The 24,398-nt window shown below is 45.9% G+C and overlaps 1 protein-coding gene across 6 annotated transcripts in view; it reads right to left on the bottom strand.

The window, feature by feature from the left end:
- The window catches only part of OVOL2 (ovo like zinc finger 2), a 31,130-nt gene extending 18,982 nt beyond the window's left edge, over positions 1-12,148 (bottom strand). Inside the window, exons 1-2 of one of the 6 annotated variants that reach the window (XM_029917301.1) lie at positions 10,309-10,448; positions 9,427-9,653 (exon numbers count right to left, since the gene is read on the bottom strand). In XM_029917301.1, coding sequence (XP_029773161.1) covers positions 9,427-9,653; positions 10,309-10,408 — 327 coding nt within the window. In that variant the 5' untranslated portion in view covers positions 10,409-10,448. Of the gene's footprint in view, positions 1-4,370; positions 4,389-8,100; positions 8,122-9,426; positions 10,249-10,308; positions 10,449-11,868 lie in introns of those variants that run through there. The other 5 variants (XM_029917302.1, XM_029917303.1, XM_029917300.1 and 2 more) reach the window with 5 other exon arrangements.
- Positions 12,149-24,398: the final 12,250 nt, after the last annotated feature.

Below are 24,398 nucleotides of genomic sequence, written 5' to 3'. Positions count from 1 at the left end.
TAAATAAACTACTAAATTTGGGGTAATTTGTGAAAGAGCAATGAGTAACTGGAACCGTAAGAGATGTATCACATTCTCTCCAGAACATCAGATCTGCCACATTTCCTAACGTTCTCTCCCAGGAGGGGCTGCAGGGTACAGACAACACATCTGATTCCTAGAATGACACCCCATGGGTCAGAGGACCAGCAATCCCTTCCCAGGTCACAAGTCACCTGACTGGGCCATCTTTACAATGTTTACACATGTTTTTTGTTTTAGGGTTTTTTTTTAATGTTTATTCATTTTTGAGAGAGAGAGAGAGAAATATAAAGAGTGGGGGAGGGGCAGAGAGGACTACACAGAATCCAAAACAGGCTCCAGACTCTGAGATGTCAGCACAGAGCCCAACTCAGGTCTCAAACTCCTGAATCTCAAGATAATGACCTGAGCTAAAGTCAGATGCCTAATCAACTGAGCCACCCAAGCTCCCCGTACACAGGTTTATACCTAACATTGGACCTCCTAAAAGTTCAAAATAAGGTTAACTAGTTTTACCTTATTGCTCTATTCTGCAGTTAGTAGACCCAAACTAGTTACATCTTGGCTATCTTAGTTACAGAACGAGAGTGCAATGAACAGACAAGGAATGCAGAGTATCAAATAAAAAAACCTACACCTAAACCTATCATCTATTTGTGGGATGTCATTTAATATCCACAATTTCCCACGTGTAAAAATGATAAAATGGCAGGGCACCTGGCTGGCTCAGTTGGTGGAATGTTTAAGTCTTGATCTTGGGGCCATGAGGTTAAGCCCTGCATTGGGAGTAGAAATCTAAAAAGATGATAAAATGGTTTTAGATGAGCCACTTCCAGCAGTTTGAGGATCTAAGAGCTCAGTTCTTTTCCTTTTTCTTAAGTTCAAGCTCTGCTCCACCACTGAGTCTTTGAGACATAGGCAGGTTACTCCTCTCTAAGCCTTAATTTCCTGTAAAGCTGTCCACCTGTAAAATGTGGACAATAACTATATTTGCCTCTCAGGACTGTTAAGGAATTAAATAAAAAAAGCTATTTAAAAAGGACCTGGTGATGTGGTGCCTGGGTAGCTCAGTCAGTTAAGCGTCCAAGTTCGGCTCAGGTCATGATCTCATGGTTTGTGAGTTGGAGCCCCGTGTAGGGCTCTGTGCTGACAGCTCGTCCGGAGCCTGGAGCCTGCTTCGGATTCTGTGTCTCCCTCTCTCTCTGCCCCTCCTCAGCTCATGCCCTGTCTCTCTCTGTTTCTCAATAATAAATAAATGTTAAAAAAATAAAAAGGACCTGGTGGTCGATAACTTGTTAGTCTTAAAGTTAGACCAATTGCAAAGTTCAGTGATCCTAAGTAAAAGGTAAGTAAAAGGTAAGTGGTCAAAATCCCTTATTTCTCCATTGGCCTTGTGAATTTTCGGATTGGAAAAAAGAAAGGCCTTCAGTGTGGGCGGCCAACTCCCAGTCCTTCCTCCACGATTTTGAAATCCAAAAACCTCTGAAAACCAACATTTTCATGTATCTCTCTTTAGCAATAAAACTGGGGCAAGCAGACACAAAGCTTTGTTTCATCCCATTGGGTGTCAATATTCATGTGTTTTGATACAGAAATTACTAACGTTAATTATTAGGGTACCGCTCTAGACCTCCTGGGAGTGGCATATACAGCATGCTACCTTCTGGAAAAGCTTGATAGTGTCACCCTTAATCCAAAAGCAACACTTTGCAAAAGGCTTATTAATGAAGTGGGGAAGCTACCGAGTGGGAGGTGACATCAATCTGGAGATTAATTCAGGGCAAGAAAGATGAAGAGAGATTAAGTGGTCCTCCAACCCCATAGCTGGGCACTTTCCTACTTGCTGTCCTGTTTTCTGCAGACCTCAGCTTTCATTTTAAAAGACACACAAGGTTCCCTTCTAGTTCTTTAAAAAAAAAAAAAAAAAGGTCTTTGCAGTAAAACAAACTGATCATTGTATCAGGGCTCCGGAAAACTTCAGGAGTGTCAGGGGCAGGTAGGGACCTAGGCTGGCCCTCGACCAACTTCAAAGTTGGCTAAGGTCACTCACCTGTCAAACTCTAAACCAAAAAAAGTAAATGAAATCCTTTATTTTCTATTGATGCTTCCACCAGAGAAGATGGTCTTATTATTGGCCCTATTTCCTGTGGGAGAATACTGAATCCAGGCCCATCTTGTGGGGGCCATTTGAACAAGATTTCCAACTAACTCATTTGCTATCCTTCCGCATTAACACACGCTAAGCACAGTTCTGTGTTGCCTCAGTTGGCAGAGCGCAGAACTTCTCGTTTTGGGGCTGTGAGTTCAAGCCCCATGATGGGCACAGAGATTACTCAAAAAACAAAACAAAACAGGGGCCCCTGGGTGGCTCAGTCGGTTAAGAATCCAACTCCAGCTCAGGTAATGATCTTGTGGTTTGTGGGTTCAAGCCCCATGTCGGGCTCTGTGCGGACAGCTTGGAGCCTGGAACCTGCTTCAGATTCTGTGTCTCCCCTTCTCTCTGCCCCTCGTCTGCTCATGTTCTCTCTGTTTCTCTATAATAAATAAATGTTTAAAAAAAGTTAAAACAAAATATGCTAAGCATATTGCCCAATTCCTTTGGGACAATAAATTCCCTCCTGGTCCCTATACTATTTCTTTAGGCTTCACCGCCCTGCTTTATGGTAGATGGAGAACCTTCTCAAATGCAGAGATAATTAAGAGTATGTATCCTCAGAATCCAGGAAAAACTGAGGCCAAGAGATCTAACCTGCTTTTGGTCACATGACTTATTGGTGCCCACACGGAGATTCTGGATGTGGCCTGCTGTCTGCAAAACTTGTACCTACACTTTCCCGGATAGGCCCACGGGTCTGGGAATGATGTGGGAGAAAGGGAGGGGATGAATCCTATTGTTTGTGTCATACCATAGTTTCCTGTCAGACCATCAATGTTATCAGCTCTAGTGTCAAAGATACCTCCTACAATGCAATACAACAACCCTAAAAGAATGAGGATCCTTGGGTTGGGCTTTGCTACTAAAACCTGTGTTGAATTCAATCAATGCTGACCCCACCCCCTCTCCCTGGCCTTTACCTTTGTTTCCTTGCAAATGAGGGGACTGGACCACACAAGCTTTTAAGTTCCCTGTAGTGGATCCTGTAGATGGACACTCTTCTCAGCATCTATTTCTACTTTTTCTGGTGGGCCTTCCTGTACTGCAGAGGCTAAAAAGCTACAAACCACATTTCCCAGACTCCCTTACAGCTACAGGTTCTAGATGTGACTGGGGTTCCACCAATGACACACACTATCAGGAGGTTTGAATTGGGGCCTGAGTTAATTGGACAGAGGCAGCCACATGGCAATCACTCTATACTCTGCATTAGCAGGCAGCCATAGAGGCAGAATGTGTCCCTCCCTTGGTGGCCCGGTTCTGCAGTGTGGCTCTGAGAGTTCTGTCCTGGTGTTTTAGTCCATTTGCTACCTTATCATTAACCATTCTCAGCTGAAGCTAACCACAGTGGACTCTGTTGTCTGCAACTAAACCCACTTCACCTACACTCAAATTAAAAGCTGGTACAGTTAACACTTATATGGTTCCCCCATTCCTTTCCCCTCTTTAATTAATCTGGCCTTTTTCAAACACCTATTCCAGGGGCGACTGGGTGGCTCAGTCGGTTAAGCGTCTGACTTCAGCTCAGGTCATGATCTCACATTCGTGGGTTCGAGCCCCGCGTCGGGCTCTGTGCTGACAGCTCAGGGCCTGGAGCCTGCTTCCGATTCTGTGTCTCCCTCTGCCCCTCCCTGCTCATGCTCTGTCTCTCTGTCTCAAAAATAAATAAAAAAACATTAAAAAAAACATCTATTCCAGATACTTTCCCAGATTTATGTTTTCTTCTTGCTTCCTAGTTTCCTCCAAATGCTGCCATTTGCATCTAGGGACTGTTGATTCCTTCTTCCCTGCCTGTGCTTCTGTCCCAGGTTGACCTATGTCCTCCTGTGAGTCAGGCATTACTGTCCCAGGTGCTGGGGATACAAACCCAGTAGGACTGTCCCCTGCCTTTGGTAGATCTAGAGTCAAAGGTCAAGAAGAGGAGTCTGGACAGCCAAATGTAAGGGCCATGGTCAGTGAGTTACAATGGGATGGGGTGAGGGGCATCCAATTCTGTCATGAGAGATAAAAGACAATAGGCAAAGAGTTAGGGACAGAACTTATATTCTCTTCCAGATAGCAAATGGATGGGTTTTTTCAAATACTTAAATCCAGGATTCACAACAATATTTAAAAATAAACAAGTTGGTCATGCCTATGGAATTCTGGTGAACCAATCGATTATCCTGAAAACTGGTAAATAAGGGAATCTTACCAGGCCTTTCCTGAATGAACTGTCTCATTAGGAACCAAACAGCTGATGAGGGGGAGTGCCTATCTACACAAGAATATCAACTAATAAACGAAGGACAGAATACCGCAACCCCTAAAAGCCTAAAATGTTTAGACCCTGAATAACAACAACTGCTAACATCACAAAGAGACAACCAAATATTATGTGCTTTCTTGATGTTAACAGATGACCCCCACTGTGACATACTACATAGCTAAACTAAATACACCTGATTAAGTACCCAACATAGTGCTGTCCAACAGAACTTTCTGCAATGAAAGAAATGTTCTAATCTGTACTGGCCAATACAGTAGCCATCGGTCACACATGGTTACTAAAGCACCTGAAATGTGGTTTGTGCAACTGAGGAACTAAATATTTAATTTTACTTAGTTTAAATCAAACTGTCAAAAAATAAATAAATAAATCTAAACTGTCACCTGTGACTTTGGCTACCATAGTGGACAGTGCAGCTGAGAACCAATTACCCATTTAGAGAAAACCTAGGAGACAAAGGAGCGTTAGACTCTGTGGTGATGCATTCCTCAAAATTCAGATTGTTAGAAACTCCCCAAGCAAATTACTCATCTCTTCAATAATTAACTTGTAAGGAAATGGAAAAGAGATGGGGGGAAAAAGTATAAATTAAAAGAGACCTGAAAGACATGTCAGTCAATTACGGTGTGTAGACATTGTGTGGACGGAACTCCGCAAACTAAAGAAGAAAAAAAAAGCATGAATTTATGAGACAATTAGCAATATGAACACCATTGTTAATATGGGTGTGATCGTGTACTTTGGTCTTTATCTATTACAGGCATAGTCTGAGATATTTATGGTTGAAGTAATATGATATCTGAGATTTGCTTCAAAAATCACATGTCAGGCGTTAGATGGATGGGCAGGAAGGGCCACGGAGTAATGGTTGTTGGCGTGAGGTAACAGGCACTATGCCTCTGAAAGTCTCCATAAATGAAAAATGATGAAGAAAAAAAACGACTACTGCAGCTTCACATATCTGGCACTACTTGAAGACTCAGACTACAGAGCCAGGTAAAAGACCAAAAATACTTTAGAAGGAATTCTACACTCAGTACCTTTTTAGTATCCTTGGAAGAGGCCAAAGGAAGGGAACAGAAGGGGAAAGGGGGAGAAGAGAGATTCACTTGCTATTCTCTACTTGCACCTGGGTCTCACCACCCACTGAGACAGGAAGGAAAAACATCAGTCAATTGACTGATCGAACTTCAGAGTTACTCAGTTTCTGATAAACCTTCAAAGAAAGGGCAGTGGTGATCAGAGTGTCTGGGAGGTCTCTGCTCCACAGCTAGATTCTGCAAATGGGCCAAGCAACTTAAAGCAACTTAAGCAACTAAAAGCAACTTAAAGCCACCTAGAACCAGCACTACAGCCTTCTCAGATGCACATGATCTCCCCACCTGGATCTGTTTGGAAAACTATTGAATCCTCAGCAGTAAAGAGACAATTTTTGCAAACCAACTGAGGCACACAGCCAAAAGGCAGATAGCCTGGGAAAAGCCAGTTTCCTAATCGGCACCTATGACTCCTTTCCACATCCGCTCACAAGCACCACCAGATTGGCAAATCCCTAGTCCCCAGTGGAGACAACAAAATACTGGATGTTAATGAAACTTGCCATCTATCACTGTTAAACTAACTTCCTACTGGCCATTTACACAAGCACAGAAGTGCTAGACATTCTGCACCCCTTATTTCATCTAACCAACACTTCTCGGAGGCCAATTCCATTGTTTTCCCACTTTACAGATGAGGGAACTAAGACTCGGGGCAGAGGGGCCTCTGGGTGGCTCGGTTAAGTATCTGACTTCAGCTTCAGGTCATGATCTCATGGTTCATGAGTTTGAGCCCTGCTTCGGAGAGGCCTGGCTTCTTTCTTTCTCTCTCCCTCTCTCTGCCCCTTGCTCACTTGAGCCCTCTCTCTCTAATACAAAAAAAAAAAAAAAAAAAAAAAAAGATGACGACGACGACTTGAGACAGATAATATATCCCCAAGACAGCTGGTAAGATGGACCCAACTGAAGTCTTCCTTCTCAAAACCTTTCCAGAACCCTTTCTCTGCCTGCACAGGAACCCCACCCCACACCCACCCCCCTTTGGCTATGCTCCTTCACCACCTCATCCTGTCCCAGTTTCTCACTTCCCACTGACTCTCTGACCCAGCGGGTCCATTTTCCATCTTCAGGCACCATAGAGTCCTTTACTGACTCAAGCTTTGGGCTCAGTCATGCCACACCCCTAAAACCTGCCTCTTAAATCAAAACCAAGAAACCTTTCCCTGCTCAGAATTACATCTTTGCATGTGTTTAGCATTACCTTTGCGGTAATGGAGTTAATAATTAATATTTGGGTCTCCCCACCAACCCAGATAATTCCAGCTAGAGTTAACGGGCACCTACCACATTCCCCTCTTTACTAATTTATTTTCACCACTCTATGAGGTAGGTATCATTATTATTCCCATTTCACAGACAAGGAAACTGAGGCCCACAGGGATTAGCAACTTGCCTAAAGTCACACAGCTAATAAGTGACAAAGCCAGAGACTGGGGCTTAACTGATACTGTCAAATCATTCTAGACCACCAAGTTGGGAACATTTTTACCTCCTGGCTGCCTAGCACACAGTAAGCACTCCAAAAAATTAGAGGAGATGTTGCGTCTCTGCAGGGCACTGGCTCAAATCTGCCCCTCCTTTACTGCTCTGAGCCAACTGCTGAGTGTCTTGAAGTCATTCAAAGTCAGTCATTATGCTTCATGTATAGGCCTCATTCTCAAGTGGTATTCCTTTTCTTTGAGTTAATGAATTAATTTTTTTAAATTTACTTTAGAGAGAGAGAGAGTAGGCCAGCAGGGGAAAGGGGCAGAGGAAGAGAGGGAGAGAGAGAAAGAGGGAGAGGGAGACTCTTAAGCAGGCTCCATGCTCAGCAAAGAGCTGAGGGGGGGCTCAATTCCATGACCCTAGGATGGTGACCTGAGCCAAATCAAGAGGATGCTCAACCCACTGAGCCATCCGGGTGCTCTAAAAAACAAACTCTTAAGACAGTCCAGCACATTTTGCACAGAACTACACGATTATGCAATATGCTAAGTCACAGGCAATTTGGACAGTCATTTGAAAACGGCCAATACCACAGATGATAATTCTGGTGGCTTGGAGCATCTTAATACCAAGGTATCTCCTATTTTCAGACAAAAGCTGAGAGGGAAAAGGAATCTAAGCATCCAGTAAACAAATTAAACTTCTCCGGAAGCTATGCTTATGTTGAGGAGCAAACTCACCACCCCGGACGCTGGGGCAGTTTGTAGGCAAGATCACAGAAATAAGATTGTGGCTTATTTATTCCTTTAATCCGGGGCTCCGGTGGCACTGTTGACCGGGGACACGAGAGAGCTCCTAAAATGTTGGTTAAGGGACTAGATGTTTCTCCCCTGCCACTTTCCACGGTAATCTGGGAAACTGGGGGACAGAAGGACAACCCGACTACAGTCAATCCCAAAACAACGTTGCAATTGTCCTTCCAGCCTAGTGATAAATATGCAAGTGGGACACTTTGTAGAATTTCCAGGAGGGCAGAGCTACCAGCCTCAGGCAAACTGTCCCCTCCCACTTAACCCCATCTGGCCCAGAAAAGCCTCAGGCCAGCCGACTTTGAACCTCAGCAGCACACTTACCACGGAGCAGCATGCAGCACTGCAGCAACTTTTCAAGAGGTCTTTTCCTGAGGATTCCAGCTCTAGCCTCTAGCCTCAATTCATAACCAAATACATCCTAGCCCGCCCCCAAGCTAAACCCCAGGAACCAGGAATATGCATAGGGAGGGATGGCCTCGCCCAGGAAACGTTACCTAGTCTCACCCAATCCACAGCCAACACTGGAGTTCCTCCTCCCCAACCCCCCATCCCTCCAGCCTGGGCTGCTGGGCTGCAGGACCGCCCGGGAACGCTCATGAATTACGCCCACTAAGAGGGCCTGGGGCCCGCAGAGTCCCACCAGGCTAGGAAATGGGGTCAAGTGGTTCCTATAACACTACTCCCTGGCTCCAGCTGATTGAGTCAGGGTAATGGGATTCCTTAACCCTGGGGGTAGCGAATTCATTTGAGCAGGCGATCAGGGAAGTTCTACCCAGAAAGGCCAGATAAGATGCAGCCCACAATTCTAAAATACGGGTGGGGGTTGCTGAAGGATGGTAAGGGAGGGGCACTTAGGTGTCTCAGTCGGTTAAACATCCGACTTCGGCTCAGGTCATGATCTTGTCGTTCGTGGGTTCGAGCCCCGCGTCGGGCCCTGTGCGGACAGCTCAGAGCCAGGAGCTTGTTGCTTCGGATTCTGTCTCCCGATCTCTGCCCCTCCGCCGCCCACGCTCTGTCTCTCTCTCTCTCTCTCAAAAATAAATAAGCATTTAAAAGAAAGAAGATTTGAGAGGTATGACAAATTTAAAGTGCCAGCACAGACCTCGAGTCTAACGGGCGCTCCATAATTTTCACTGGGAATAGCTGTTACTGTGAGAGGCCCGCCGTGTGCCAAACTGCCGCCACTGTCTCCTGAACGCAAGCAAGTGTGTGGAACTCAGAATTGACCTAGCGCTAGGAAATGAGCCCCAGAGAATGGAATTGCTGAGAGCATGGGTCCCTCCTTTCCGAACCCGGGAACCCCTACGGCCTGGCGATTCTTCAGGCCCTGCGCCCACAGTGGGCTGCTGGAGGGAGGAAGCTGGGCCTGGGTCTTTTAAGCAGTTCCAGAGGCCACCCCGGCCGACTGTGCCCGCTCCGGGGCTCAGCGGCGCTGGCCGCTTGCGACCCAGCAGGCGGGAGGACGCGCTGAGCGGCCCTGGCCGAGACCCAGAGGCAGGTGCAGGAGCTGCGCGGCGGGTGCGCTGGGTACCGGGGTGCACCGGTGCCCGGGTGCGCGGGCGGGAGCTGCAGGGAGGGGCGCGGGTTCCCGGAGCCCGACGCCAGGGTGTGGTGCGGGTGGCGGCAGGGGCAGAGTCGACACCATACCTTGATTTTCGACCTGGCGACTGGGCGCTGCATCGCCGCCAGGTGTCCACCCGGGCCCTCTGCGTCGCCAGGCTCGGGGATTTCGCGCTCGGGGGCGCGCGGGGACGAGCTGCTCTCGGCGCCTCCAGGCTCCCCCGCGCTGCCGCCGCCGCCGCCGCTGCTGCTGCTGCTGCCGCCGTCGCTGCGGCAGTCCTCGGGGGGGTCGTGGAGCAGACGGCCCAGGCCCACTGCGGAGGGAGGGGCGGCGCCCCGACACAGACACGCGGCGTCAGGCCCGGGAGTCCGCGGCAGTTTGACCTGCGGGCGGTGCCGCCGCCCCGCCCTGGACCTGGGCACCAGGCCAAGTGGGCAACACGCGGGGGTGGGCAAGAGAGTCCCCAGCTCGGCCTCCGGAGCGAGCACGGTGTTGGGGGACGGCTCCTCGGTCCCATTCTCGCGCCCACAAGAAACCGAGGGCCTTGGGCGGCTGGGGACACTCCGCGCCAAGTTTTCTCTCCCTGGGATGGGGGGACAGGGGTCTGACTTCAACCCACCTAGCCCAAGGGGCTGACGGATCCTGGCGCAACCCTTTGAGGGCATGGGACCAAGAGTAGCCCCTACTGGCCTTCAGTCTCCCCTCCTGGGCCACCTCGCCCCGCGCTGCAGCCAACGGTCCCGCCGCCGGGCAATTACAGGCGCCCATTAGGAGGAAGGGGGCGCATAGCGTCCTAGGTTCCCCAGCCTCTCCCTCTCGGTCTGCACGCGCCTCAAGAACCTCCCCCCGCCCGAAAGACTGGGCGTGGGGTGGGGAGCCCAGCCCCCGCGGATGAGCTGAGAGGACCCGGACACCCCTGCCCCCACCGGGACTCCCGCGCCCAGGCCCGGCCCCCGCGCGGCGCTTACCTGGGATGTAGGTGTCTGCCCTTTCCTCATCGGGGAGCTCATCCCAGCTGCGGACCGAGACCCCCGGGCTCCTCCTCTTCACCAGGAAGACTTTGGGCATGGTGTGGCCCCCTCCCCGGCCGGCGGCCCCCTTCCTCACGGCTGCTCCCCGCTAGGGGCTGCGGCAGTGACTCGGTCCCCGGCTCCCGGCGGCCAGAGCCCACCTTCCCGCCTCGCCGGCCCTCTCCCTCCGCCCCCCGCCGCGGCGCGGCCCGGGCCTCTCCCCCGCACTCCCGGCGACTTCCAGCCTCCGGGCTCGGCGACACCTATGCTTTAAATCGCGAGTGAGACCACGCCGAGGAAAAAGTTTCATAAGGTGGAATAGAAGAGGCACCAGGAAACTTGGGAGTGAGCATGCGCCCTGCAACATAACGGTGTCAACAAGCTCGCTACCTGTCCGACCGGTTCCGGCGGCCGGGGCTGCCTGTTCCAGCCCTTCCTTAGGCATGAATGTTTGCAAAAGAATTTAACGTCTGATTCTTTCCCCCCTCCCCTTTTTAGAAAGGGAAGAACGTTTTTTGATCAACCTCTTGCCCCATTCCCCCATCACAAGCACCTCAAGGAAAACTCTTAGAGGTTAGCGCCCAGGTCCCCTTCCCAAGACGTCCATCCTAAGAGCTGGAGCTTCCTGCGAGTTGCACACACCACCGCCATCCCCCGCCCCCGGGTGGATTTGTCTCCGACAAGCAAGCAAGAAAATGGCTCAGTTCCTCCGGACTTTGTGGATGGTTTCCGCGGCCAGTTGAAATCTCGGCGGGCGGAAGGGCGAGGCGGCAGGGAGACTCTCCAGGACTCTGATCTGGTAAAGGGGGGGAACCTGGGGGCTTAAGATCCCCATCATTTACAACAGCCCCCCCCCCCAAATAAACACAGTAAGAACACAACTTAAAACTCGGCGGCTTTAGAACACGTCGTTATTACTGATCTGTGCCGTACAGTCTGGGAAAAACAAGTCGGCTCGCTCTGCTAAAGCAGCTTCCACCCCAAGACCTACCAACTCAAGAGCCTCATCAATCCAGATAAACACACAATGGAAACAAAAGCCAAGCGCAGGTTATGCAAACGCAGCTCCGCACCAAATTTCTTATCTTCGCCCACTCCCATTATAGTCTTCGCCTAACCGCCTGCTCCCCCAAATCTGAGGCTGGGAAATACCTTTCCCAGTAAATGAAGACGGGCTGCTGCCGGGGAGGCGGCTGGAGAGCTTTGTATTTATTTTTGGTTTTGGTTTTTCCTCTCAGGCTTTATTCGTGGAGGGGGAGCTGGGAGAGAAGGAAGAGGAGTTGGTAAGAGAAAGATGCCAAGTTTCTAAGACCAGCAGTGCCCGCGTTTGGGGCGCGCGCTGTCCCTCTCACGGCCCCCCGCTCGGGTGCGCCCGGGGACGCGCAGCACTGCCTCCGCCGCGGCGGTGGGCGCACCCCTCCTGTGAGTGAGCAGACTTGCGCGGGCTCCGGGGGCCGCCGGGGCGCGTCCAGCCAGGAGTTCCCCGGCGCCCGCAGCTCGCCCATCCGCCGGACTCACCTGTCTGTAACCCGACCCGCCGCGCGCCCGGCCCACGGGGCCAAGGAATCAACACAGCGGTTTTCCCCGTCCTCTTCCGCCCTGGAATGGCCCTTGGGGACACAGCAGCCTGGTAACGGATTTCTCCGCTCGGCTAGAGTACTCTTTCCGCGCGCGGAGAGGGGGCGCAGCTCTCCTGGGTCTGCGAAGGGAAGAGAAGCGCCGTGGCCCGGGGTCTGCCCTCAAGAGGTCACCCTCTCCGGCTCAAGCCTGTCTGGACTCCAGATTTTCTGAGAACAATCAACTAAGAATGAAAAAGACTTTGATCCGGTTAAGCCGGGGGTGAAGAAGGAAGACATTTCTACAGCGGCACAAGGAAACAAGGCTTCTTTTTCGTCTTTAAGGCTGATGGCGCAGCTTCTGGGAGAATCTGAGAATGTATTTTTACCTCCCAACAAACTGAAGATTTTCGGGGAAGAAGGAGCTTGGTGGAATGAGAGTAAAATAACGTAAAACTGAAATCACAGAATTACCTTCTATCTCAATAATAATCTTTAGAACTTCCCTTCACTAAAAATTTCTGAGTTTATGAAAAAGTCAGCCAATCCATTAACAGATTTTTTTTCTCTTATTGGATCTCAAATCAATGAGTGCCTTAATCACTTCGTCCTTTTTATGAAAAAGATTATAGGATGACAGACTAATCTTTTTGAGGCTAGAAACCTCAAGAAGCAGTGCAACGTTTGAGGGGATCGGGATGAAAAATAACAATAGCTAACACATGTATTCAACGATTGTTGGATGTGCACTTACTATGATACTTGCTGGCTGTTGGGGAGGGAGGAGAGGAATTCTAATGTGTTACCTTTCTCTTTTTCTTGATTGGACTTGAGAGGGATTTATTAATATTACTAACATTTTCGAGCAACCAGTTTTACTTTTGTTGACTCTTTTTCTTCTAAGGAGCTGATAAAACATCCCTCCAACATAGGATAAGAAATAAACCCAATTCTTTAAAAAAAATCCCAAAGCTTGGAGTTGAAAGAGGCAGAAGCAGTAACTGGCCCCCACCCCTCCCCCTCCGCTCCACTGGAGAGGGGGCGTTGCGTCCTTAGTGGGTGTATATCCAGCCCTGCTTGAATACTTACAGTGCTGGAGGTCAATTTTCAAAAAGCAGTCTATTTTCTGGTTAGACCACGGTGCTGTTAGAAAGCTTTGCCTTCTGCTTTATGGAAAGTCTGTTTCCTTGTACTTCCATCTCCCCACTGTATTCTGCCCTCTAGAGCCGCTGAGACTAGGTCTGTGCCCCCTCCCCCTGGTAGTTCTCCAAGAAAACAGGCATGAGTGTTCACTTAAGACCTCTTTTCTACAGTAATATGTAATCAGGTTGAAAATAGACAGGTACAGACCTGCTCATGGTATCCTTAGAGCATGAAGAGAGGTTAGGATGTTGAAAAAATAATCCTAAAAAAATTTTTTTAACTTTTTATTAAAGTATTACATAGTGTTAGAAAAACATGTATAAATCATAAGTACACAGCTTGATACATTTTTAGAAACCAAATTCACCTTTGGAGCCAGCACCCCAGCACAAGACCACACTGCCTGTTCTGATCACTCCATTTCACACTAGACCAGCTTTTTTGCAGGTAAAGAAAGAATAAGACAGAAAAAAAAGAAATAAAGATATAAGAATTATAAAGGAAAAAGCAAAACACTCATCATTTGTAGTCAGTATGATTATCTATGCGGAGAACAGAAGAATCTATAGATAAATGATTAGAATTAATAAGAGTTTAGGAAGGTTGTTTTATAGGAAATCTCTGTATGTCAATTGCATTTTTGCATTTAGAAAAATTAAAAATCTAATGAATAAAATGACTTACAACCAAAATACAAAGTGCCTTGAAATAAAACTTTTTAATATTGTGGATGATCTTTGTGGATAATACTTGAAAAAAATGTTATTGGAAGACACTAATCAATGGAAAGATTTTTCATAGTAATAAACTAGGAGACTCCGAATGAAAAAGAGGTTAAATATCCCTAATTCCCTCTGTAGACTGAATACACGTCTTAAATATAATAGAAAAAAAAATCCTTTTGTGAGATCTGACAAATTTATTCTAAAGTTTATATGGAAGATAACCAAAACATGACTGTGAAGAACGAGGTGGTAACTGTGTGGCATTGGCACACAGATAACCATGTGTGGGAGGAGGGAGCCCCGAAGCAGACCCACGCACGTGTGGGCTTTTGATTTATGACCGACGGCATTGCAGTGCAGTGGGGAAAGGTGTGCTATTCAAATATGGAAGGGGAATGATATTTTTCCCCATTTGGGGAAAAATAAAGGAAATTGAACAACGCACACACATATCAATTTCCAGTGGGTTAAACATTTAAACGTGTATGTATACACATATGCATAAATAGATAGATAATGGAGAATATCTTTATAAGATAGGGCAAAATTTTTTAATTTATTAATTTTCTTACATATAAGTAAGTAATTACTTATGTTTATTTGTGTGTTTGCTATTTATCTTATTGAAGTATAGTTGACACACAAGGGAGCAGAATTTCTTAAGAGACAAAAAACCGACCATAAAAGACAATATTTGACAAAGCTGACTGCAGAAAAATTAAGAATGACTTCACCAGAAGAGCCGGTAAGGGGAATGATAAACTAAATCACACACTGAAAGAAGCTTTGGAACATATTTATCTTATAAATTATTAGAATCTAGGCTTTATGAAATAAAATGTCAGAAGAAGTAACGTTAAGTTTTAAAAATGACAAAAGACACAAACAGGCATTTGCCAGAAGAGAAAACATGAATGGTCCATCAACATAAAAAAAGATGCTCAATCTCATTAGTAAACAGGAAAATGCAAATTAAAATGACAATGAAATACTACCTCATGTTTACCAGACTGGTAAAAGTTAAAGATTTGACAATACTACTAAGTGTTGCTTTAGATATAGAACAATAAGACTGTTCATGCATTGCTAATAGGTATATAGGTTCAAACATTTTGGGAAAAGAATTTGACTTTATCTGGTAAAATTAAACATAAACATATTCAATGAACCAGAAAATCCATTCCAATGTTTATTTTTTAATTTTAAATTTATTTTAAATTAAATGCTTAAGTAATCTCTGCACCTATCATGGGGCTCAAAATCCCCAACCCCAAGATCAAGAGTCACATGTTCTACAGACTGAGCCAGTCTGGTGTCCACCAAGGTTTTAAATTTAGAAAAAGTCTTGCACTTTTGCACTAAGAATCACAGGCAAGAATATGCATAGTAGCATCATTCATCATGTTCAAAAAAATAAAAACTTGAATACAACTAGAATGCACATCAATAACTGATTAGATTAATATACTGTGATAAATGTACCTAGTGGAAATGAATGGCCCACAACCACACATATTAACAAAGGTAAGTCTCAAAAACATATTTATTGTTGAATGAAAAAAAGCAAGTTACAGAAGAATTGTAATATAAGATTCAAATGATTATTAAAAATTAATCCAAGTAAACAATTCCTTGCTTAGGAATATCAACTCACATATGTTAAAACCATTAGGCACCAACCAACCACCTGGAAGAATTTCTAGAGAGCTATGTTAAATTTAAAAAAGCAATCCCGGGGCGCCTGGGTGGCTCAGTTGGCTAAGCCTCCAACTTCAGCTCAGGTCATGATCTCACATTGGTGGGTTCGAGCCCTGCATCGGGCTCTGTGCTGACAGCGCAGAGCCTGGAGCCTCCTTCCAATTCTGTGTGTGTCTCTCTCTCTGCCCCTCCCCGGCTCATGCTCTGTCTCTCTCTGTCTCAAAAATAAATAAAACATTAAAAAAGATTAAAAAGCAATCCCAAGGTAACATATTATCTGATTCCATTTATATAACATTATTGAAAGGAGAAAGTTATAAAATGGAGAAAAGATTAGTGGTCATCAGGAGTTGATTTATAAAAGGGCAACACGAGGGACCCTTGTAGTGATGGAAGTGTTCAGGATCTGTGGTAGTTGATACCCAAGCTTACACATGTGATAAAGTTGTATAGAACTAAACACACACACACACACACACACACACACACACAGAGTACAAGTAAAACTGGATCTGAGAAAGACCTGTGGATTGTTTCAATTTCAATATCCTGCTGGTGATACTGTGCTCTAGTTCTCTAAAATTTATGCCTGGGGGAAACTGAGTGAAAGATATACAATTGCATGTAAGTCTACATGATCTCAAGGTAAAAAGTTCAGTTTCAAAAAAAAATCCCAAAAGTTGCCAAGAGAGTAGATTTTAAAAATTCTCATCACAGGGGGAAAATACTATAATTATATGTGGTGGTGAATGTTAACTGAACTCACCGCAGTGGTCATTTTGCAATATGTACATGTATCAAGGCATTGCATTATACACCTAAAACTAATAAACTGTCACATGTCAATTATATCTCAACTTTAAAAGAATAATAGGCAAAGCAAGAAAATGATACAAAAGTCAGGATAGTGGTAATCACTTGGGGAGAGGAATTGGTAGGGAGGGACAAATGGGGGGAGCAGGGGTTCCAAAGAACTAATAATGCTGTATTTCTTAATTTGGAAGATAAGAATAATTGTTATTATTACTTAACCATGTACCCATATTATAATCACTCTTGTCCATGTGATATATTTCACAGTAATTTTTAAAAGAGAAAACCAGGGGTGGCTGGTTGGCTCAGTGGATAAGCATGCAACTCTCAATTTCAGGGTCATGAGTTCAAGTCCCACATTGGGCATGAAGCCTACTTTAAAAAATAAGTAAATAGGGGCGCCTGGGTGGCTCATTCGGCTGAGTGTCCGGCTTCGGGTCTGATCTCACGGTTGGTTCGTGGGTTCGAGCTCCGCGTCGGGCTCTGTGCTGACAGCTAGCTCAGAGCCTGGACCCTGTTTCGGATTCCGTGTCTCCCTCTCTATCTGACCCTCCCCTGCTCACACTGTCTCTCTCTGTCTCTCAAAAATAAAAAATAAAAATAAAGTAAATAAAAATAAAAGAGAAAAACAATTAACTAGTGGAGTGGACGTGCACCATGCTTGAGGAAACCCAGTACTGTTTGTTCACCTTTACCTTTGGGTAGTTTTATTATATGAGTCTCACTTCCTCACAAGGGAGCCGGAAAATAGCTTTCCCGGACTCTCTTGCTATATAGGCTGCAAGAATGTGACCCGGGTTCTAGGATATAGGCGCAGACTCCATATAGGAAAGAAAGCCGTGGTCAGGTCTTGGTAGCCATGACCTGTGTTCAGGGAGGATGGTAAGTCCAGGTGCCCTGGGCCAGAGATGGCAGCGACAGAGCCCCTACTGGAGAAGCCAGGAACTACAGTTTGAGCACTGTTTCCGGCTTTTCCCTTGAAACCGATTCTACGGTTCCCCGAAGGTTCCAAGAATCGCCTAACATCCTTTAATGAATTGCTTTTCTGATTCAATTAGCTACAGTGGGTTCTGTTGCCACATCTTGGTTCATCTCTTCTGCAGTAGGCGTTGCCCCGAAGACAGCATTAAGATCTTCTTTTTTAAAAATGTTTATTCATTTTCGAGAGACACACAGAACACGAGTGGGGGAGGGGCAGTGACAGAGAGGGAGACACAGAATCTGAAACAGGCTCCAGGCTCTGAGCGGTCAGCACGGAGCCTGACGCCGGGCTGGAACTTGGGAACAGTGAGCTGCAGTCGGACGCTTAACCGACTGAGCCACCAGGAGCCTTTTTTATCAAGGACAAGATTATGGTGCCTCATCCAATAAACTATAAAAGAAAAAAAACAAACCATGAGAAACTCTTGAATACTGAGAACAAACTGAGGGCTGATGGGGGAGGGGGAGAGGGAAAAGGGGGTGATGAGAATGGAGGAGGGCACTTGTGGGGATGAGCACTGGGTGTTATATGGAAACTAACTTAATAAAATACAAAAGAAAAAATATTATGGTGCCTCATCATCCTCACTTTGCTGTAATGCAGAATAAAAATAACACCCACAAAATACATGTACTTATTTTGTTATTTTTTTTTACGTGTGCTTGTTTTAAATCTTTTCTTGCTAGACTAATTTGCAAGGTTCTAGGTAAACTCATTGAAGCAAAATCCTTCTCTCTCTTTCTCTAGTCCCCTGTCTTTCATACCCCCTGCTTTTCTGGAGCCCTAAATGTGTACCTCATCTACCTCTAGTCCTGCCCTGTCCAAAGCAAGAGCCACCGGTTGGTCACATGCGACCCCTGAGCACTTGAAAGGTGGCTAATGTGAACTAAGCTGTGTTATGTGTGTAAAACACACAACAGGTTTTGTAAACTTACTACAAAAAAAAAGACTAAAATATTTCATTAATAGTGTTGTATACTAATTTACATGATGAAATGATAATATTTTGGATGTTTTGGCTTAAATAAAATATAATAGTAAAATTGGCTTGTTTGTTTTCTTGTTTATTTGGGGTTTTTTTTTCTTTGTTTTGTTTTTACTTTTTTATGTGGCTACTAGAAAACTTAACATTCAATCTGTGGTTCGCATTGTATCTCTGTTGGACAGGACTGGTCTAGATCATGATGACTGGCAATGAGGAGGCTATGTTGTTCTGGAAGGTTGTCCTTAGGCATCTCCATGTTTTCTTGGTCAGCCTTGTGACTTGGAGGGTGACAAGGAGGTGGCATTGAGAAGTCAACGACTTGGCTTTGAAATCTGGCTCTGCCACTGACAAGCTCTAAGCCTATGGCAAAATCATTTAAATTCTTTGAGCCTCAGTGTCTTGATCCCTAAAACGGGAAAATAATGTGTCTCTCACCCACCTCACAGGGTTACTATGAGAATCAAATGGGATCATATTTGTGAATGTGCTTGTAGGAAGTATTTATCTATTTTTCAAATAACAATGGCCAATGTTAGTCAAATACCTTCTCTGATCTAGACAATGGATAATATGTCCTAGACATACTGTCTCACTAAGCAATCCTTTGTGAGAGAGAAATACTCATCTTATACCCATCTCACAAGAGAGAAAACAAAGGTTTAGAAAAGTCAAGAACCCCTGCTCTTCAGCCTCTCATTAGAGATGTACCAGGGTGCCAAGAATGTGCATCCTGAGCTAAACAGAAATCAGCAGTGAGTCCAAGAGGGCCTTCACTCAGTGTCATGTGCCATGTGGGGGACCTCGCACCTGAGGGTTACTCAGTTTGTAAACACACTGAGAATTTTCCAAAAGAAAGCTCTCAGAGTGTCTTCCACACTAGGGAACTCTCTCTGCTCCTGGGCACATGTAGGGTCTACCTGCGGAGGACACCTGGCGTTTTCACCTGGCCCCTGGCATCTATTCTGCCTTCCTCCAGTAACCGAACAGTGTAGTTCTGGGCAGGCTGACTCCACCCCTTCCAGGGGAGGTGGGCATCTCACCTGGCTAATTAGAGCCTTGGCCTTGACCACAGTGATAGCCTGAAGGGTTGGCGTATGAGATGCAAACTGAGACTCCATTCCCTGAGGTAGTGAGAGAACGGGAACGAGCCTGGGTCAGCCAGTCACTTTCGCCACCAGCAGCAGCCTGAAGCTGAAGCCAACGGAGAAAGCAAAGCAAGGAGAATGAAGAGCAATACTGAGTCCTCCTGACAGTCCAGGATCTAGCCCTGCCTGCAGCAAGTCTACATGGTCTATACAAATAAACTCTTCTATCTCTTGCGTGCGCGTGCTCTCTCTCTTTTAAAGTTTTAAAGCAGAGAGAGAGAGAGAGAGAGGCAGACAGACACAGAATCTGAGCCCGATGCAGGACTCGAACTCACAAACTGTAAGATCATGACCTGAACCGAACAAAGTTGGTTGCTTAACTCACTGAGCCGCCCACGGGTCTCTCACTCTCTCTCTTGAGCTTAAGCCAGTTGGAATTGTGATTTCTCACTTGCTGCCAAGAGTTTCAACTGAACACCTATTAAAATGACACTCACTCACTCCTCTGCTGTCCCGTGACTCATGGAAAAGGCAATGTGTCCTTTCCTGATGCACTGCAAGCTGGTTTTCCAAAAGGCACCAGACCATGGTTACTTTTCAGCTTACTCCTGTGAGACAGAGAGCATGCTTATGTAAATTAAGAGCATCCTTGTGAAACAACAAATCTCTACCATTTTGGGTACCACAAAAATATCAATCTAAATAGATAGATGGCTTGGCAGTGAGTTGGCTAGCTTTTAAAAGTTATCGGTCTAATACTCTTAAGATACTTTTAGGAATACATGAATCCAGATTCACAAAGCAGGGTGAGAGACAATGTCCCATGATTTTATTGTCTTTATTTTGACTGAGGGGTCTATCCCAGTGTAGCGGATTTGCCACAAACCCTCTATAAAACCATGCTCTAAGCTCAGAGGCACCCCAGCCCTCTAGATCCCTTCCCTAGGGGAAAGGACTTTACAGCTCTTTGGATCCTGGGCCTGGATCCTCCTCTCTGGCCTAAGCAGCCCCTTTCTCTCTCCATGCTCCACGCGTCTCTGTTCCTCACTCATGATTTCAGGCTTTCTTTCAAGACTATAAGAGGGGTACCTTCAAAAGACTTTACTTTTGCAACCCAGACCTCCCCCAAAACAAGAAAGCATGAAGGAACATTTACCTGATTGGTATTAATGAAGAAAAAGTTACTGCTAGAAAAAGCTCACAAATTAATTAATAGTTTGGGAATTTTCCTATTACCAATAATGAATTCATTCTTGTTGCCTGTCAATCACGTGCAAGGCTCTGTGACTGCTTGAGGTGCACTCCCTGGTCTATTGTAAGCATTAACTTGGAAGTCCCAAGTGAGAAAGTTATTCTCACTTTTGATCTTTCTGACTGGGTCCAGGAGAAGGCCTGAGTTTGGTGCTAATAGGTTTTCAACACATCTGTAACAATGAATGCTAGCCGACTTCAGACTTGGGTCTTTTAGCAGGCAAGCAATGGGTACCAGGCTAAAATGTAATAACATCGCTTTGTTGATCTATATCTCTATTTTCATCTTTCCTTCTGTTGATGGCAAGTGATATTGGCTTTCTATTTCTAGCAGTGAATGTAAACTGTCCTTTTAAAATACGTGTATTAAATGACTTAGGTACAGAGGGGTATTAAATAGGTAATATGTGTTAATCTAGATTGTTTAAGAATCAGGTACCAAGCAAGGGTTAAATGCACTAGACACTTATTAGAGGGTATGCCTGTGAGAGAAGATGGAGAGGGGCCTGGGAGGAGTTGGGGGGGGGGGAGGAGCAGTCAGGCTGGGTGGAGGTCTGGCCCCAGCGGGAAGGAGAGCTGGAAGGAAGGGAGGGAGACTGGGTGGGAGCATTGTGCAGAGACTGCCAGGCAGATCAAAGGAAGGTTCAGCAAGGCCTTTAGGGACTCCTCAGTCAAAGTCATCTGTCAGAGGAGTTCCATGTTTCCAGGGAGCAGGCCTGCCTCAGTATCCCTGCTGTGAGCAAGTCATGGGAAGCACAGCCTTGCCCCCAGGGAAGTGATGGATTTCAGAGCACAGCCCTGGGTCCCCACTTCCTGGGTCTCTTCCCAGCAGAAAGAGACCTGAGTGGCACATTCTCATGGCCACCGTATGATGGCATAGTTGTGGCATACATAGAGCTAAATTCCTGCAGGTGATGTCAGAAAGAATGATTTGGGTGGAATGCTGTTCTGAAGGAAGGTGGCCTTTCAAGTGGGGTGGGTCCCCCTCTGCCTCTTTCCTCTTCCTCCTTCCTCTCTCTGACTGTAGCAGGCTGGACAACCCTAAAGACATTCATGCCCTACTCCCTGGAAGCCAGAATGTGATATTATTGGGAAAAAGAGACTTTGCAGGTATAATTAAATTAAGGATATTGAGATAAGATGATTATCCTGGGTTATTTGGGGTGGAGACCTAAATGCCATCACAAGTGTCCCTATAAGAGAGAGACAAGGATGTTACACAGAGAGAGGCAGAGGCCATAGGACCAAAGAGGCAAGGATGGGAGTTATGTGGCCACAGCTGAGGATTACCAGCGGCCACCAGGCCCTGCGGAAGGGCTAAAGTCTCCTGGGGTGGGGGTGGGGGTGTGGCCCTGCCAACAGTTTGATTTCAGCCCACAGAGACTGATTTCAGACTTCTGGCTTCCAGAACTGTGAAAGAATAAATTTCTATTGTTTCATGCCACCAAATGTGTGGTAGCTTATTATATAGCCCCAGGAAACAAATATATCCACCTTCCCTTCCTCCTTTCCCCTCACCCCCTCCTTTCCTCCCTTCCTTTTGTGCTTCCTCTTCATTTTGATTCTCTTTAACCATTTTCTGTGGGGTTTTCCCCCCTTTTCTCTTTCTACTGAATCAGCAAAAGTAATTTTACTTGCTAAGTAATGTCCCTTAATTCTTGTTTTTCAGAAAACTCTGACTGGTCCTGAATGTTTCTTCCGCTTTGTTTCCTCTTCTTCTGATTTCCCTCACTTTCTGAAAGTAGGTCTTCTGCCATTAAAACTTCCCCCAAACCTGTAACTCAAGGTCACATTCATTTCCGCAGCCTGTGTTAGGTGATGAGGACCCAAAGGTGAACAAATCTTGGTTCCTGACCTCAAAGGGTCACAATGTAGAAACAGAAGACAGAAATAGAAATTTTTTTTAAAAATTATTAATTTATTTATTTTGAGAGAAAGAGAGAGAGAAAGCATGTGAGCAGGGGAGGGACAGAGAGGAGGAGAGAGAGAGAATCCCAAGCAGGCTCCATACTGTTAGCACAGAGCCACACATGGGGCTTGAACTTATGAACTGTGAGATCATGACCTGAGCCAAAGTCAAGACTCGGAAGCTTAACCAACTGAGCTACTCAGGAACCCCCGGAAAGATTAAGAGTGCTAACATTTCTTTTTCTTTTCTTTTTTTAAAAAAATTTTAATGTTTTATTTATTTTTGATACAGAGAGAGACAGAGCATGAGAGGGGGAAGGGCAGAGAGAGAAGGAGACACAAAACAGGAAGTCGGCTCCAGGCTCTGAGCTTATCAGCACAGAGCCTGATGCGGGGCTCAAAACCACAGATGTGAGATTTGACCTGACCTGAAGTCGAAGGCTTAACCGACTGAGCCACCCAGGCGCCTCAAGAGTGCTAACATTTCAAGTGCTTTGATAAAGTCTGTACTTTTACAGAACTGTTGGGCAGAGGATGTGGCTGTTAATTCTATTGCAGGGCAAGGAGTAAGGACTCTCCCATAGAAGAGGTGACCTGGAGTCCTGACTTCCCAATCCGTGATGGCCACCATCCATCAAACATTGTTTCCTATCTACTACCCACCACATGCTGAACAATGACCTACATACATAAATGTGAGTGACATAATATGTCATAGTTTTTGCCTAATAAATATTCGTTCTGCACTTTTTCCTTGTTAATGGACCTCTAACATTATGCAGCACAGTAATGTACTGAGCTCCAGTCTCTCTTTCTTAGCCTCCCATTCAGCTAGTTATGGGCACGTGACATAGTTTCATCCAATGAGTCCTAAACAGAGCTCTGCTCTGATTTGATGTCTAGTGGTGTGGCAGCCATCTTGTGACCATGAAGACACCCAGCGGGATGATGAAAGCCCAGATGCCAATATTGGCAGAGGAGGAAGAAAGAGCATGGCCTTTGAATGCAAACTTGAACAGCTAAAGCAATGTCTACAACTGTTCCTTTTCATAATTTTTTATAACAAGAGAAAAATATCCTCTATTGTTTAAGCCACTATCATTTCTTGCAGCCAAAGGAGTACCTAGCACATTAATATTTTGAGAAATTCTGATTTAGAAAATGTTAGAGGGAGTCGCCTGGGTGGTTCAGTTGGTTGAATGTCGGACTCTTGGTTTCGGCTCAGATCATGATCTCATGGTTCATGAGATTGGCCTCCGTGTCAGGCTGATGGCACGGAGCCTGCTTGGGATTCTCTCCCTCTCTCTCTCTGCCCCTCCCCTGCTCATTCTCTCTCTGTCTCTCAAAAATAAGTAAATAAATTTGAAAAAAAAAGAAAAAGAAAATAATGGGGGTAGGAAGAAAGAGTGGGGAAGACAGAGAGACTGCTTTTACAGCAGAGAACAGAGTTTATTCTACATCTAAATGACTCTGACATTTTTCTCCCTGGCACTTCACAAAGGCCCTCCATTGGAATCCTGGCAGGCTCTGTGAGAGCTTTGACCAATAGACAATGGTAGAAGTGATAGGCTAGGTTCAAGGCTATAAGGGATCACAAGTTTCCACTTCCTGTCTTGTTGAATGCTCACTCTGGGGGAAGCCAGCTGTCATGTAAAAAGTCCAAGTTTCCTGAGAAAAAACGCAAGCTAGCTATGGGGGAGGCAACAGGGAGAGAGGGAAAAGTACCTGACCAGCCCTCTGCTCCAGCGACCCCAGTTTAGGGCCAGGTATGTAAGGGAAGGCAACCCAAGCCTTGGGCACCATCTGATTGCGGCCACTTGAGGGACCCCAAGAAACAGCCACCCAGCTGAGACCATCAATCCTCCAAACCATAGGAGATAATAAAGTGTTTCAAATTCCCCC

The sequence above is a fragment of the Suricata suricatta genome, chromosome 12, assembly GCF_006229205.1.
Source record: "Suricata suricatta isolate VVHF042 chromosome 12, meerkat_22Aug2017_6uvM2_HiC, whole genome shotgun sequence".
NCBI lineage: Eukaryota > Metazoa > Chordata > Mammalia > Carnivora > Herpestidae > Suricata > Suricata suricatta.
This window is presented reverse-complemented; position numbering and strand designations above follow the sequence as displayed.